Source organism: Micropterus dolomieu, linkage group LG03 (assembly GCF_021292245.1).
Source record: "Micropterus dolomieu isolate WLL.071019.BEF.003 ecotype Adirondacks linkage group LG03, ASM2129224v1, whole genome shotgun sequence".
NCBI lineage: Eukaryota > Metazoa > Chordata > Actinopteri > Centrarchiformes > Centrarchidae > Micropterus > Micropterus dolomieu.
Genome location: NC_060152.1, coordinates 18,948,189 through 18,963,455, shown reverse-complemented (window position 1 = coordinate 18,963,455; position 15,267 = coordinate 18,948,189). Strand labels below are relative to the sequence as shown.

The window sequence follows — 15,267 nt, the reverse complement described above, 5'->3', positions numbered from 1 at the left end:
GGAATAGGAAAATCAACATAGACAGCGCTGCTAATTTATGTATTCATCATTGTTGCTACATGGGAAGCTTTGTTTGCGTATGGGGAACAGTGACAATGAAACTCCTCGCCAGGCTGATTAACTCTCAGGATACACACCAGCCAGTTCTTTATCGGAAATGGGTTTTATTTAAATATAAATATGTGTACAAAGGTACAAGCAACGATGGCTCATTTTTAGCAAATAAAATTCTCAATACATTATTAAAAGAATGAACAAACAAATGGCCATTAGTTGTGTTCCAAAAAAGCATAGTAACTGCATTAAATGATTGATGAACAACTTAGACAAGACAATCTGTGGACCCAAATAAATCAACCAAGATAGATACATATGTATATAAAGATACTTTACAATAGAGCAGCTTACACGCTGTACATTAAGGCTTATATAAAATATAAAAATAAAGACAAGCGATGATGTTTGCCTCCTCAGTATAAGTGACATTTGTTCTCTCATCATGCTGCCTGGTATCAGCTTTTTAGACATATGGCAGTACAGGCATCCATACTGAAACATCCAGGAATTGGAATGCAATGGGGCCAGGTGTAAAAACCAATGTCTCAAACATGAAATGGACATGAATATAAACGCTGAAGATTTTCACTAGACACATCATTTGCATGCAACAGAGAGAAGGTATGGGCTCAGCCATTTGTACAGATACTTAGTGTTTCAGGGTAGTACTGTTTCTTGTAAACATATTGAGACAATTTGATTGAGTTGTAAAACTTGAGAGTGTATGGTCCACATTAGGACTGCCTTACACATCTTTCCCCACCTGAGCCTGCTGACGTTGCATTCAAGTTTATTTCAAGTTCAAGATTGCCACCATTTTCCACCACTTTTGATTGTTCTGGAAATAGCCTACTCTTTATTTTACAATCAGAAAACAGTACCAGGGTTAGGGCAGCAGTACTCAGCCCCTGTTTCTCCCTACAAAATTATTACCATCTTTGGGTTTCCATGGCCTTATCTTATCCATCTTGGTATAACACACTGTTAACTAAAACTAAAAAACTAAAATACACATTCTCTTCATATCTCCTTCTTTTATCCACCAAAAAGCAACACTGCCAAGTCCAACATGTTAGGGTTATTATCAGAAGACAGGAATACAGCTCAGGCCAGAAGTATTCCACTGATGATTAGACTCTTCATACAGTACAGTGCCTGTAGCACTTGTTGGTCAGTAGAGCTAGCCTGTTGTGCAGAATAGTTTATGTCTGTCTCTGTGGATAGCTCAGTCTTTTGTTGATGATAGAGACACAAATGTGCTTAGAATTCCTTTTGCATGCCAACAAAACACCAAATGACAGACAAAAGAAGGTTGTTCAGATCTGTTTTTTCCCGCAAATATGTCTTAGCTTGTCATTTCTTCTTTGAAAGTATTTTAGAGGTCACGTTTGACATTTAGTGTTGACACAAAGTAAACTCTGGAAGGCAGGTAAATGGCTACCCCAGTCACTTTGGCCACCCAAAATCCAGGAGATGCATTTGCTTTATTTTCTAGTTGGCCCTTGCACTGACAGAATATCTCCACAGGTTTGGGTGGTCATCATGTAGAGATAACCTGGTGAGGTATCACACTGTAATCATAAATTTGACTTGAACATCACAATCTGCTGAATTATCCTGCTCAGGAGCTCTACAGTTAGCATTATTGTAGCTCCCGCCAACCATCACAACAAATAAACGTTGGTTATCTCATAACCTAAATCACATGACTCCCTCCATATACTGTCCAAACACTGTCCGACACTCTCTGAGTGAAGAAAGACTGTTCATGTTAGTCCAGCCACACATGTATGTGGAGGTGACAATGGTTATCTACTCACAACTCCTGTACTCTTCCTTTTTCCCAATTGTTTTGTCCAATCAGACATGCGTCTGCATACGCTGTGAGGGCCGACCATAGTCAGACTGCTGGGAGGACACTTGTGAGGAGGCATAAGAGAAGCGAGAAGAGCTGGACACCTTGCTGGCCTGATCTGATTGGTCATATGCATCCACCTTCTCATAGGAAGCAGGCTTAACGTAACTGGTGAAGGCGCGACCATAAGTAGCAGGTAGGTAAGCAGAGCCACTATAGACGGGATCAGTGGGATAAATGTTGGCTGGCTGGGCGGGTTGCTGCTGGGCAGCTTGCTGCTGTTCGTATGCGGTTCTGCCCGCCGTGGTGGTTGCGTATCGGTGGGAAAAGTCATAGATACGAGGCTGGGTGCCATGTTGACCATATATGGGGCTGGGGGAGGGCAGCTGCGATGGTGTGTAGACTGGCCGAGAGTTGGGCACATATTCAGAGAATCCACTGCTGCGGATATGGCGGTCTTCATGGCCACGGACATTGTAGTAGCCATTGGTGGGGTCCTATAAGAAGAACAGAGAAAAACAAATTATGAACTTTACATAGTTTAGTATTGGATGAAAATAATGCATTCTTGCTATTTTGAGAGTGTTTCTCCAAATAAGTATTTTCTGTTTTACCTTGATGTCTGATCTCTCATCCTCCTCCTCTTCCAGGAGGTCACTGTGTTCAGTGCGTGACGTCCCAGGAGACTCGCTGCTGTTCGGAGCCTGAGGGAAGACCAAGCATTTTTGAAGTATTACTAGGATTAACCAAGACCTCACTTTAAAAAGAACAAAACAAAAAGTGAATTTTCCCCAACCATAGAAAGAGATATCTGGCGTGAGACGTGAACAAAGAAATTTACCATGGGCTCTTTGACATCCTCCTCATCATCATTGCCACGTGTAGCATTGTGATCACTGTGAACAATCTGAACTCTGATGTCACTCTTGGAAAGACGAGTGCACCTTTTACCTGTGAGGATTGAAAAGAAGAAGAGCTTTACTTGACATTACCAGGTAGACTTTTTGTACATCAAAAATAATTTTTAAACACAGGGTGAAATGGCACAAAAAACTTAACAAACACTGTTCAATTTTCAGCGCACAAATGAAAGATTTAATCTTTTTGATGTGAAGAATTGGCTGTTGACCCTCTTGCCCATACTAACCGTTGAGCTCACCTTTGCCTGTGTGCCTGCAGCAGAGGGAGACCAAAGTGATGACGCAGATGAGCAGGACACAGCCTCCACCTACGGCTCCACCAACAATTATCAACATAGGCAGGGCTTCTGTAACAAGAAAAGTAATGGAACAAAAGTGTGACATAGGGGGTGGGGGTAGATGGTTGTCAAGAGAAGGGGAGGGATGAAATGAGAGATAGTAGAGCATAAGTGTCAAGAATGTGAAGATCAGAGGAAAAAAAGTAAGAGATCCATTCATTTGTCTTGCTAATCCCAGAAATGTCTGCGCATATATAAATTCATCTGCAGTAAGCCATGGCCTGCTCACAGCTAGCATATGCTCATGCAGGCAATCCGGCAATCCCACTGCCTGGCTATTGTCTCTAATCTCTCTGAAAGAAGGGTAACAAGGCCTGACATGCAATGAAGCAACAGACAGTAATCTAATTAGAGATTCCAGGAGATACCGCTGCCCATTTCTCTGGAGACCCCACTCTGCTACGTTGATGTAAATTACTAGAGAGGACCTTATTTTTGGTGTCTGCTGGAACAAAGGCTTCCACTAGCATCAGTGCAGTAGTAGTACTGCCTAATTGTAAGATCACGTAAAGGGCTGCAAGCTGAGATGATGTACTTGGCTCTGAGACAGTGATAGAGAATATGAGTCCACCCGCAAACACATGTGGCTTCCTCTAATTGACTTTTGTCCCCAATCAATATCTATGTTATGTGGCAAACATATTCATTAAAGGAACCATCTGCTGATTAAATCATATCGATTCAAGGAGTGTAATTAAGATAAGCACAAGACAGGAGCGCTTCTTTCACCTAATCTGGCCGCCTTTCACAGCAAGGATTGAGCATATCACTCTAACTTCTGTAGATGGCTCTGGTGGGGTTTATTACTCCTGTCAGTGTGTACCTTGCTCCTTCAGCGTGACCAAGGCGGTGCCAGTCCCGAAGCGGTTCCAAGCAGTGCAGTTGTAGCGCAGCTGGAAATCCTGTGCCAGAGTCTCAGACAGCACCAGAGAAGACAGGACTCCATGGTCGCTGGCTACTGTCTGCACTGAATAACGACCGGAAGAACCAGAGGACAGGCTTGTGTCTCCAAAGGTCCACACCTTTGGAAAGGAGCAAAAGACCAGACAACAGGGAGTAAGTCACTTTTCTATGACGAATTCCTTAGCGGTGAGCAAAGCAAAGGCCTGCACGCCTGTTTATCCTTAGATCCCCGCCTGCCGCTGACTGAACACCAGCTTCTCTCTCTGTTCTGATTTCACTCTGTCGACCTCTGAGGTGCTCCGTGGCTGACACAGCTCACAGGCTCATGTTTAAGCTGCCTCCCACGTCTGCCCTGCAGGTGAGGCCTAAGGAGGGTTAGGTAGCTGCACTATGAAAAAAGGCTCCTCTTTGCTGTCTCTAGCGCAGGGGCAGCAGGGCACCTGTCTCTCACTCCTCCTCAGACCCTAATTATCCTCTCTCAGCCCAGCATACGTTCAGCAGTTCAACAGGGTCAGCTGAGTGATGCCTCTTGGGCCGCTAATTGAATGCGGTTTGGCTGAAACCTGCAGGAAGCCAGTCTCCCACAGCTCCCCCAACTCGACTATCTCTCTTGTCAATGTTGGTGCAATTAAAATTGTGCATATGTGTGTGGGCATATTTGTTAAAATGTAGAGATGTGGTGATGCAAAGGCGGGAAGGTGAGGTCAGGGATAAAGCTACTCTGAGTGATCGCTCTCTTGTGGGTGTGGTTCATAGGTAGATGGTAGAGTATGTAAGCTCCCAAACATGAATGATGCACAACACAAATAAGTGGTTCACTTACAATCTTATCAGGCGGGGGGCTACTTCCCACCCGGCACTCCAGCTTGCCCTTGGAGTGCTTGACAGCATGTTGCGTGGTGTCCGCTGTGATGATAGGTGGGCCTGGTGTGAAGAAGAAAGAAAGAAGGGGAGCAAGGATATTTTAAAATATTGACCAATACCAAATTGTTAGATATCAATTGTGAAGCTACTTACTCAACAGGTCAATCCAAACACTACAAACAACCCTGTATGCTCTGAAAAGAACTCACTCACCATTTACAGTTAGAGTGACATCTCTTTCTGCAACTCCAATCCGGGGTACAATGGCCTTGCAGGTGTATGTTCCAGCATCTTCCTGGGTAACAGCCTTCAGCTGCAAGGTGTTGCCATTACTGAGCACCTAGTGAGAAATCCAGAGAGACAAGGGGCGAAGAGTGTTAGAGAGAGAAAGAATGAGACGGCAGGGAGAAAAGGCAGACAAAGGAGACTGGGACCTTTATCAGTGGCCCACTGATTGTGGAGGCAGCACAGAGGTGGGCTGACCATTGTAACAAATGCTTGTGGTTTGAGTTTAATTTCATTGTGAAGAGCTTTAATCACAGCATTAAGCACTCTAGCCGCCGCTGAGTGGCCGCACCGCTGGGGAGATTGTTGTAATTAAACAGTGGGGACAGAACAGAGCATACTATGGTGTGAGTGGGCCTTAGCCTTTGGAGCTGCTACACTCACTCACTCCTTAGCTCATTGATCCTGTCATTCCATCAAGCTGTGATTAATCCATTTACCCCTCCCTCCTTCCCACTCACTCTCTCCAATTTTTTATTTCAACACACTTATGGAGTAACCCAATTAATCCATTACTCGTGGCTGTGAGAGGGACAGTGGCAGTGGGTGGATTAGAAAAATGCCTGCACATTTCCCACAGAGGGGCTGAAAGCGTTCACTCTTTGAGATGACTGCATCGCTTACGCCATCCCGCAGCACTCTTTACTGGGGGTGTTTTCTCCACCATCGCCTCAGAAATTGCATTAGTTGGCAAGAGAGAAGCTCCTATGGGATGTCTCCTCTGATGGTGTGTGTGCTAAAAGACTTTTACCAGGATGATGTAAAGTGAAGGTGGAAATGTCCCATTTGTTCCACCCACTTATGAATTTGACTTACTGGATACTCAAGTGCAGTTGGTCCTTTGTTTATGTCTAAGAGGCAGAAATGATGCGCTGAAAGCTGCGGCGCAATTTTGATTGATTGATTGATTGAGTTAGAGTTATGACAGCACGACATGTGCCCTGATGATGCCGTATGAATCTGTCAGTGGACAGACAGTTTTCTGCCAGAGGCTTTAGCCCTCCGGGAGCATGGAGAGAGGATGTGTTGAAGGTTCAGCCTGAAAAAAGAATGTGTGTGGGAAAAGTGTGAAGAATTGATGCCTCAAGGCCATGTGTGAATGTTTCTCTCTGGAGGGATGGTGTTGAGGGGTGGTGTTGAAGCTTCACCTTACCACCAAGATAAAGTGGTGACTAGTGTTTGTTGCCTTACCACGCTGGAGCCCTGCTTGGTCCAGGCAAGGGTCAAAGGAGGGTTTCCAGTCCATGCACAAGTAAAGGCTGCATCCATTCCCATATCCACCGTCATTGGCTTAGGTTCTGACAGCAGTCTCGGGCCAACTACGGTGAAGCAACACAGACAGCCAGTCACAATCAATAAGAGACTGCTTTTAAAATCACACACACCTCAAGTCTCAAAATACACTGCTTAGCCACACTATGTAGTACTATTGCCTAAAGTTCAACTCACATTGGACATCAACTAGGGTGCTGACATTGGTGCTGCCCACAGAGTTGGAAACCTCACAGGAGACAGGGTCTGTGAAGTAAGAGTAGTCCACTGTCACCTCAAGGCTATCCCCATTTGCCTCAGATATAGGAATGCCTCCTTTTGACCACCTGGGACAGATGAATAATCACATTATACAGTCGCATTAGTTCAGGGAAGGTACTTTGCCATGCATATCAAAGTGGCTATTAGCTGATTTATGGCTTGTGCCAATCACAATCAAATGCTGCCAATCAAGCAGCCCATTTAACCCAATGAGCAAACAATTGCATGCTTGTGCTACTATTTTGGATGACATGTTTACTCGCAATAGTTGTAGAATTGTAATGTATCATCAGCATTGTGTGGCAGGATCAGAGTGAAACACTGAGATTTAAATGAAGGATGCATACCTGTATCCAGTGATTTCCGGATTGGCCGAAGCAGAGCAGATGAAGAGAACCTTGGCTCCCTCAGTCACAGTCTGAGGCTGGACTGATAGAGTCACTGAAGGAGGGTCTGTGAGGAAAAAAAACATTTATGTTACTGACACAAATGTGTGACTTAGGACTTGCAGTCTTATTGGTACCATTCCCTAACCCTAACAATGCAACAGAATTAAATGTGCTTCACGGATTATTGTACATAGCTTGCAGTCTGCTACAATTATTGGATATTTTGGTGGTCTTTACAGGAAAGCTGGTGCTGGAACACTCACGTTGGACATTGATAGTGACCGATGTCTGTCGTCCAGCAGGGGCAGCTGGGTTAAGAACCCTGCAGGTGTAGGTGCGTCCAGAGTCGCTATCCTCAGGGACGATTGGAAGCATACTGATAGCCGCCTCCCTCTTCCCATCCTCCATCAGCGTCTGTAGATTTGCAGACGTAACTGTTAGATGCTGCTGGAGGTCAGTATAGTTTACCCACTATACTTATATATATAGAGAGAGAGAGACTCTATTACAGTGGAGTCAAACTGAACATCAGCTCAATGTCGCACAAGCAAGTCACTTGCCATTTTTTGTGATGGCACCACTTAGGAATATCTCTATGACAGTGCAGGTCTTATTTTTTCATGTGTGAGGCATTAAAATTGCTATTCTGTTCTTTGGCATGGCAGTTAAATCATATATTTTATGATGCAGCAGGGGATATTGTGCTGTTCCCACATTTCTGAGAGTGTTCCCCGTCAGCGCTCCTTGTTTGTCATCATCCTTTAAATCTATTTACTGCTCACAGAAATCAATACGCCTAAGTGAGGAAAGGTGTAGATTCTGAGGATATGGCTCACAGCTCTCTCACTTTCTCCCTCTCTTCTTCATACACACACAAGGAAGAAAAACTGTGATGGCCGAGGTGCCTGTGTGTCTGTTTTTGTGGGTGGTGACAGTGAGGAAGAGGTGTCAAACATCTTCGGAAAAAGAGCAAGGGCAAGCTGAGCCTTTTCTCTGGACAGCCAAATCAATGGACGGAGCCTTCCACTTCCTCAGCCAGACACACGAAAAGCATTTTTGTGCTAGATCAAATCACATCACTCCCTGTCACCACCCCTCACTCGGACAAAGCATTCTCCTCCCCCAGACTCACTTCTTAATGTTGGAAATTCTCTCTGTTTTTCACAGAGCTATCTCACTAGATAACTCTATATTAATTCCCCCTGTATTCCTCTTTTCTTCTCCATTCATTCCTCTCCTCTCCCCCCTCAAATCACACCCCCCAGCCCTCCTGCGCCCTCCCCGCACTTCTCAGTGCAGGCTCTCTCTCTCTCTCCTTAAATGTGGCGTTTAGCGTCGTTTAGCGTGGTCAGAGAGCATGAAAAATGTGACACTTTCCCAGCCGTGGCTGGCTTACGCTCCGGCGCATCCCCATTGTGTTTCTGCATTGTTGTGGGTGATTTCTTCTCTGCAGAAACTCTACTGTATGAAACACTCATGCCTGTCTGAGCTTTGGCATGCTCCAGTTATGCTGTAGTGTCGCTGCATTAGCAAGCAAAGGGGGGTGGAGGGGGTTAGTGAGTGGGGTGGGTGGGTGGGAGGGGGGTGTCAGGCATGAGTGAAAATGGGAGGGGGACTGCAGAGAGTGAGCGAACAAATCGTGCAAGGGAAGGGTGACGATAGAAAAAGAAACTGTGAGACCATGGAAGGAAGATAAATAAAAAGAGAAATGGAAGAAAAGTATTATACCCTAAGAGAAAATCTTTCTGTTTTGAATAGCTGTGCGTTATTTTTTCTGCCCTTTGTTACGTTTTGTAATATTGTGCGGGTGTTAGTGATTGGATGATAGTACTGGGCATAGATCTGTTCTAATGGTACCTTGGAATAAATTGCAGATTCCATGACCTCCCCATCTCTGTACCAAGTGATCTCGGCAGCAGGTTTGGCTCCTGAGGCTTTGCAGGTGAGATTGTGTGGTGTGTGGGCCTTAAGACGCACAACAGGGCCACCCTCCACCACAGGGTCTGAAGGAGGAACTGTAAAGCAGAACAAACATACCACTCAAAACAAAACAAAAAAAACTCATTACAGCTCCAGGCCAGCACAGAGCCACATAGAAGGCATACTGATATTGAGCTTGCTGTTGCTCTTAGCTCGGCATCAATTCTTGCAACAGCAAAAGAGGCAAACAATATCTTTTTATGGCCATGTGTCTGTTTAACAAGGTGTAGTTTCAGACAGGAGAAAAGACCAAGAACAGTTGTCATTTGGAGAAAAAAAACTAGACCTTATTTATTTCCTTTCTTGGGACTAGCATTATTACTCTATTTGCTCTTACTGTTGTATGGTGATGTTTCAGCTGAATTGCTTATTTGTTCATTTATTTGCATGGTTTCGCACGCACCACTGGCAAGCCAAGCGTGCCACCCCTGATGAAGGCGTCCATCTCCCCAACCAATAAGAGAAGGCGTAAACATGGGGTTTGTGCCGGCCTTTCTCGCTCCCTCCACCGAACCAATTTCACTGTGTGTATCTGAATTGTCAGAGGTCCTTCCGTTGCTGCGGCACGGACACTAATGGAATCCGAGTGCTAGGTGATTTTAATTTCCATGCCGATTCCCCTGACTGCACTCCCGCCGTTGACTCCTTTGACTGTGCAGGATTGCTTTGGTCTCATCTGGCCACACTGATTTACACACATACATACACATACGGGCATATGTACACACATACACATGCACAGAAGAAACCCCTCCTCTTTTTACTACTCCTTATGTACACACATAAACATAAACCATGGATTTCTGAGCCTGACCTGATGGAGCTGATTTAATTTGTTTGTTTATGAAATGCATATAATGTTATTTACCACCAGCCTCGGTCTTCAGATTCCATTTCATGTAGTTATTCAACTTTCTTTTCTGCCTTCACGTGGGCATCTCTATAGCTGTGTGTGGGCATTAGATGGCCGCACTGCTTTGTGCAGCTTTGACAGTGACACTAGACACAGAAAGGTGGGCTGGTGAACACACGGTAGGTCTCTGAGCCTATTCATTTAGCTGAAATTTTCCTAAATACCGCTTGTGATCTCTGATCTGCTTGTCTTTCCATGCCAACCCTATCTGTACCGCCCGTCACCCTGCCTCAATGAACTCGGTATACACACCACACAACGGCAACAGATTCAAGTACAACAGGCTCTGTGGTGAAAGCTTCACGCTGAGTTGTGGCATCATACCTGTATAATTGTTCCATCTGAGTTGCCCTCTCTGTCTGTGTAATATTATACTTACTTGTAGGTGAATATATGGACAATTGACAGAACTAATTAATGAGTGATATTCCTCTGCATGCCACCAGATGCCAGCAGTGCTTTGCTGATTCCAATTCCCACAAGACCTGGCCCTCCTCCTCAATCAACCCCCCCACCCCCACCCATGTCTGTGTTAAGAAGTAGATCACTCACATCATGTTAATGTAAAAAACGTCTTGCAGTTGACAAATGTTGTGGCTCACTGTAAAATGTGCTAACTGTGCAGACCCTGACTTTCAAGCGACTACGCAAGTCATTTGTGACTGCAGCAATCACATTATCCAAGACGTCCACAATCTTGATTACTGCTACTGAGAGCAGAGGGGTTTCCTTTTTTTCCCTAGCTGAATCTCTTGGCTGAGCCTTGCTTGGTTTGAATTACACTTTCAGGACATGATTACAATGGGGTTATCTTTGAGTGATGATAAGGGATTATTTTATGAATTGCTTGATCACTTGGAGTGTTCTGATGTGTTTTTTTTCTTTGTCTATGATGAAGTTGGGATGGGAATGTGATTATCTTTTGTTTGTTGTTCGTTACATTGTTATTTGTATATTTGTCTACATGCTTCTGTGTTTTGTGATGAAGACACTCCCCTGATTGTTCCCAAGCACTGCCAGCCTGCAGGCCTTGGCACGAGGGCTGGCTGTGAGGATCATGCATGAGCTGTGTCTCTTACCTAGTACAGTGAGCTTGGCACGGTGGGAGCGCAGTCCCGCCTGTGTAGCCTGACACTCATACACCGCGTCATCCGCCAACTCTGCCGAATCGATCTGCAAGCTGTGCTCGCCTGATAGCGGGTCGCCCATTAAGGAATAGCGCGTCCAGCCTGCGTGAAGCCAGCACAGAGAATAGAGTCAGAGACAAACAAACACATGATGAAAGGACTATAAAATGAACAGACTTGTGGCTTGAACAAAGGCGAGAGAAACATGGCAATGCTCTGTAAGACACAAAAGCCAGCAGCGCCTCACTGGGCCAGGAATTGAGGCGTTGTGTTAGCAGACCAGCGTGAGGCTGGAAATGCAACACGTGAGAAGGCTGCTGCTGCATGAGGAGTCTGTCCTTTAAACACAGACACAATAAAGATGGGGTGGCTAAGGTCAAGAGGAAGCCTCTCCACCTTCTCTCTAGTCTGCCACACATTTAAATGTCAGTGCGTGACAAAAGACAATTGATTATCTACTTTCCTACAAGACCCTTCAAATGCTAAGCAACAAATTAAAGTACGGTGTGTGCAGCAGTAGCCGACCTGTCTACAGGACATTGTTCATTTGCGTAAAACTCCAAAGTTTGACAGAGAGAGGCTTTGTTTCTAATGAGACCTGGCATTGATCGTGGCAAGACAGACAGACACAATAAACACACAGACAACAGAAGAAAAAAGAGAGGGAGAGAGAGACAGACAAAATTAAGGCCAGTGATAATACCTGGTAGGTCTCTCTCTCCACCCAGTGCCAGGCCATCTTTGGTCCATTGTACCATTCCCCGATAACCCACAATGACACAGGGTAGAGTCACTGACTGACTAGATACCACCACCTGGTCTTGGGGTTGCTGGGAGAAGTAGGCTGCTTGGGTGGCTGCTGAGAGAAAAGAGAGAAAGCATGAATAGACATCTTAGAATTCACATTTTCATGATGGTAGATGGACAATTCATACTGAAATTCACAAAACAGCTATAAAATATATAGGTAGGCAGACTACCACTAATGGAGTTTCAGAGAATGCAGTGGCAGTACATTTCTGCAGTGCCAGCAGAGATGTAGCATGAAAAAAGTGAAACATGCACTGTAAGGGGTGGAAAAGAAGTAAGAATGAAAGAGAGCAGACTCCCTGGACTGGTCGGCTCACTCTTGTTTTGATGGCACTAGCTGAGAGAATGGGTCATGGCTGACATGTGAAAATATTGTTTTTCCCCCTATAGATGTGGCTTATATGAGGAAGAGTCAGCTGTGCCTCATAACTTATTTAACTCTTTCCCAAGACCATATGGTTATATGCTTGCTGACATGAGGCAAACACACTTCTGGGGAGACAAATCTGCCAGTCTTTCAGTGTGCTTTTTGTAAAAATGGATGTTAAACAATCAAAACTCCATTAAAGTTCCCAGGGGACCCATCCGTTTGAGTCTGCTGAAAGTCAGAGGAGACACCTGCCGTCGTTCCGCTGCTGTGTTTAAGTATGGCACACAGTCTCACCGGATTGGCTGGCCTGCCTTCACACGCACACAGAAGCACAGCATGAATATGGATCCACGGTTCCAACTGTTTGTGCCACTATGCTAAAGATTGACTATTACAAACCCTATTGGCAGGGGACGATGGCAACACTCCAGAGGTAACTAATCTGTAGGGGAAGGTTGGGGGAGAGGGAGAAAAGCAGTTGGTTGGTTATCTAAGTGGGGTGTCTGTGTGAGTTGCGAAGACGACTTAAAAAAAACGTCCTCATTCTCCTCTCTTTCTTTGTTGCTCAGTGGAGAATGGAAGGGAAGGGGGACAGAGGAAGATAAAGAGGGTTCTATTCAGGCAGCGCTAAGCCCCCCCTGAACTGCTTCTCTTGGTGGGAGCGCTTAAACAGACAGGGTTGCCACCCCCCTCCCAGCAAAGAAAGCCGCTGAAAGGAGGGCAACATACGGTGGCCAGAGACGCGCTATTGTCCTCTTGTCCCTCTCTTTTAATAGGCCTCTTCATTTCCAATCAATCCTGCTAAATGCAAGTTTAATAGCTTTTCAATAGCAGCTTTTCCCCCTAGAGGGTAGCTGGGATTTTCTCTCTCTGTCTCTCTCTCACCCTTTTCTCTTTTCCTCGTCTCTTCCCGTTCTTCCTTACTCCATTCTCTCCAGTTTTTCATTCTTTTTGAAAGGGGCTTCCGAGGTTGTTGGCAGTATTTATTCCACACTCAATTATCCACTTCATCTCAGGGTGCACCACAGACTGAACCCTGCCCCTCGCCTCCCCTCTCCCTTTGCACCCTCCTGCCTCTGTCACCCAACAGCACAATTAAAGCCGCCAAACAGTGAGTTCATAAGGAACGTGAGTTCTCCATGGCTCAGACCGTTGTGGTTCTCAACAACTGCCTGAAAGCTCATTTTCACATGCGCCCAATCTCTCTCACTCTCTATCGTGGGCCAAAAGAGATGTTAATAGATAGCTGAAAAGAAAAGAAAAAGATAGTAAACTATGCATGTTAGTTCGCCAATCATGTCCTCCCTGTACATTATTTTACCAGAGTGTTTGAAAAGCCTATCTGTGCATGCAAACAGGTAGGCTGTATGTGTGTCACGCACTGTGGATCAAAAGAGGCCAATTTGAGAGCGTCAATGAAAAGTGAAACGCCTTCTAGCTCAGACTATTAGGCGTTTAGCGAAGGCTGGCTTTTCCCATCATACCTTCAAAAATGCAGTTTTTACAGTCTGCCTGCCTGTTCCTAACATTCTGCCTTTAAAAGCTATTGAGTGTTTTCATATGCCTCCCCTTACAGAGCGAGTTAAGGGTTTTCCTCTTTGTACTTGCAACAGTACAAACATTGATTGCAATTAAGTATCTTGCCCAGAGTATCTAAATGTTTACAATGGGTAATAATTCACTGCAATGGTTGATTGTTCAGATGGATTACATGCATTGAATTGTTTCTCTTTACCTCACCCACATACGATTTCTCACCCTCACATATGGCAATTAACCCCACACGCACACACACATACTAATGCTGGCGTACAAATATAGAGTACAGAGTATGTGCTGTAGCGAATGTCTTCACACCATATGAGTGATTCATTGCTCTCCAGATCCCTTATTGAAAATGCTCAACAGAACATCTCGACTGGCTAATGACTCATGCCAGATTCCTTTAATTCCTCCTTGCTGAATTAGACAATTCTTTGACGGTGTATTAGCAGCTTAATTACATGAATACATTTCTGACGAGGAGAGAGGGAGGAACAGAACCAGACAAAGAAACAGTGGAGGAGAGGCAGTCAGAAGAAGTAGGGAGCTGTGGGTGTGAAGAGGCTTGCTCTTGGTGTGCTGCAGTGTCACGTACACACATGCATGTATACAAATACACCACAGCTTTCAGTGTTTTTACCAGACTCAAAATGAGGACTATTGGCTGCAATCAAATCACATTTGAAAAGAAAGATTTGAATCCCCTTGAAATCCCAGCAGTTCTGCAGTAGATGTGAGTTTATTTACCATGTCCCCTTGAATGTTACGCAGGTAAATATATACAGTGTAGAGTAGTTTCTACCACATGTGGTGTGCCTAATGTTACTTAGAAGGCAGTTAAAATTTTGATTTACAAGTCCTCATCACAAAAAAATTCAACATTTACTTTCTTACCTTTGCTGTTTGGGTGTGTGTTTGTGTGTGCATGTGTGTGTGTGCTTTTCCATCCCCCAGTAACAAGGTCAAAACACATTTGGCCCGATACATTTTAATCCGGATTTCTCAAAATGGAATATCATTTCACGCCACTGGATGCACATTGGGCAAACTTTATGTATGTGCGCACTTCTTTCCGACTGTGTGAGCTCAGTGTGTGTCTGTGTTTGCCTAGCAAAAAATGTGCCATTTATGTTTATTTCTGTGTGTGTGTGTGTGTGTGTGTGTGAGCATCTGAATGTGTGAATGAGTGTGGAGGGTGGGGCAGTGTTAATAGGGAAAGCAACTTGTCAGGCACCGGAGGGCACATTTAGCAGTTACTTTGACACAGTGACTTTGCCGTTTCGGTCACATGGTCTCAGTTAAGTGCAAAACAGCCTCTCCGACTTGGACACAACCTATTAAAGAGCTTTGCGTCGACCCTGCCTGCACTCTTCATCTGAAC

The 15,267-nt window shown here is 44.8% G+C and overlaps 1 protein-coding gene across 4 annotated transcripts in view; it reads right to left on the bottom strand.

Moving 5' to 3' along the window:
- Window positions 1–147: 147 nt before the first annotated feature.
- The window catches only part of kirrel3l (kirre like nephrin family adhesion molecule 3, like), a 92,500-nt gene continuing 77,380 nt past the window's right edge, over window positions 148–15,267 (bottom strand). For 2 of the 4 annotated variants that reach the window (XM_046045804.1, XM_046045801.1), the window contains 14 exons: window positions 11,868–12,023; window positions 11,117–11,266; window positions 9,002–9,159; window positions 7,408–7,558; window positions 7,103–7,208; window positions 6,672–6,820; window positions 6,414–6,541; window positions 5,151–5,277; window positions 4,897–4,997; window positions 3,994–4,192; window positions 3,060–3,179; window positions 2,754–2,863; window positions 2,527–2,616; window positions 148–2,409 (listed from right to left, as the gene is read on the bottom strand). In XM_046045804.1, coding sequence (XP_045901760.1) covers window positions 1,918–2,409; window positions 2,527–2,616; window positions 2,754–2,863; window positions 3,060–3,179; window positions 3,994–4,192; window positions 4,897–4,997; window positions 5,151–5,277; window positions 6,414–6,541; window positions 6,672–6,820; window positions 7,103–7,208; window positions 7,408–7,558; window positions 9,002–9,159; window positions 11,117–11,266; window positions 11,868–11,922 — 2,136 coding nt within the window. In that variant the 5' untranslated portion in view covers window positions 11,923–12,023 and the 3' untranslated portion in view covers window positions 148–1,917. The remainder of the gene's footprint in view (window positions 2,410–2,526; window positions 2,617–2,753; window positions 2,864–3,059; window positions 3,180–3,993; window positions 4,193–4,896; window positions 4,998–5,150; window positions 5,278–6,413; window positions 6,542–6,671; window positions 6,821–7,102; window positions 7,209–7,407; window positions 7,559–9,001; window positions 9,160–11,116; window positions 11,267–11,867; window positions 12,024–15,267) is intronic. The other 2 variants (XM_046045803.1, XM_046045802.1) reach the window with 2 other exon arrangements.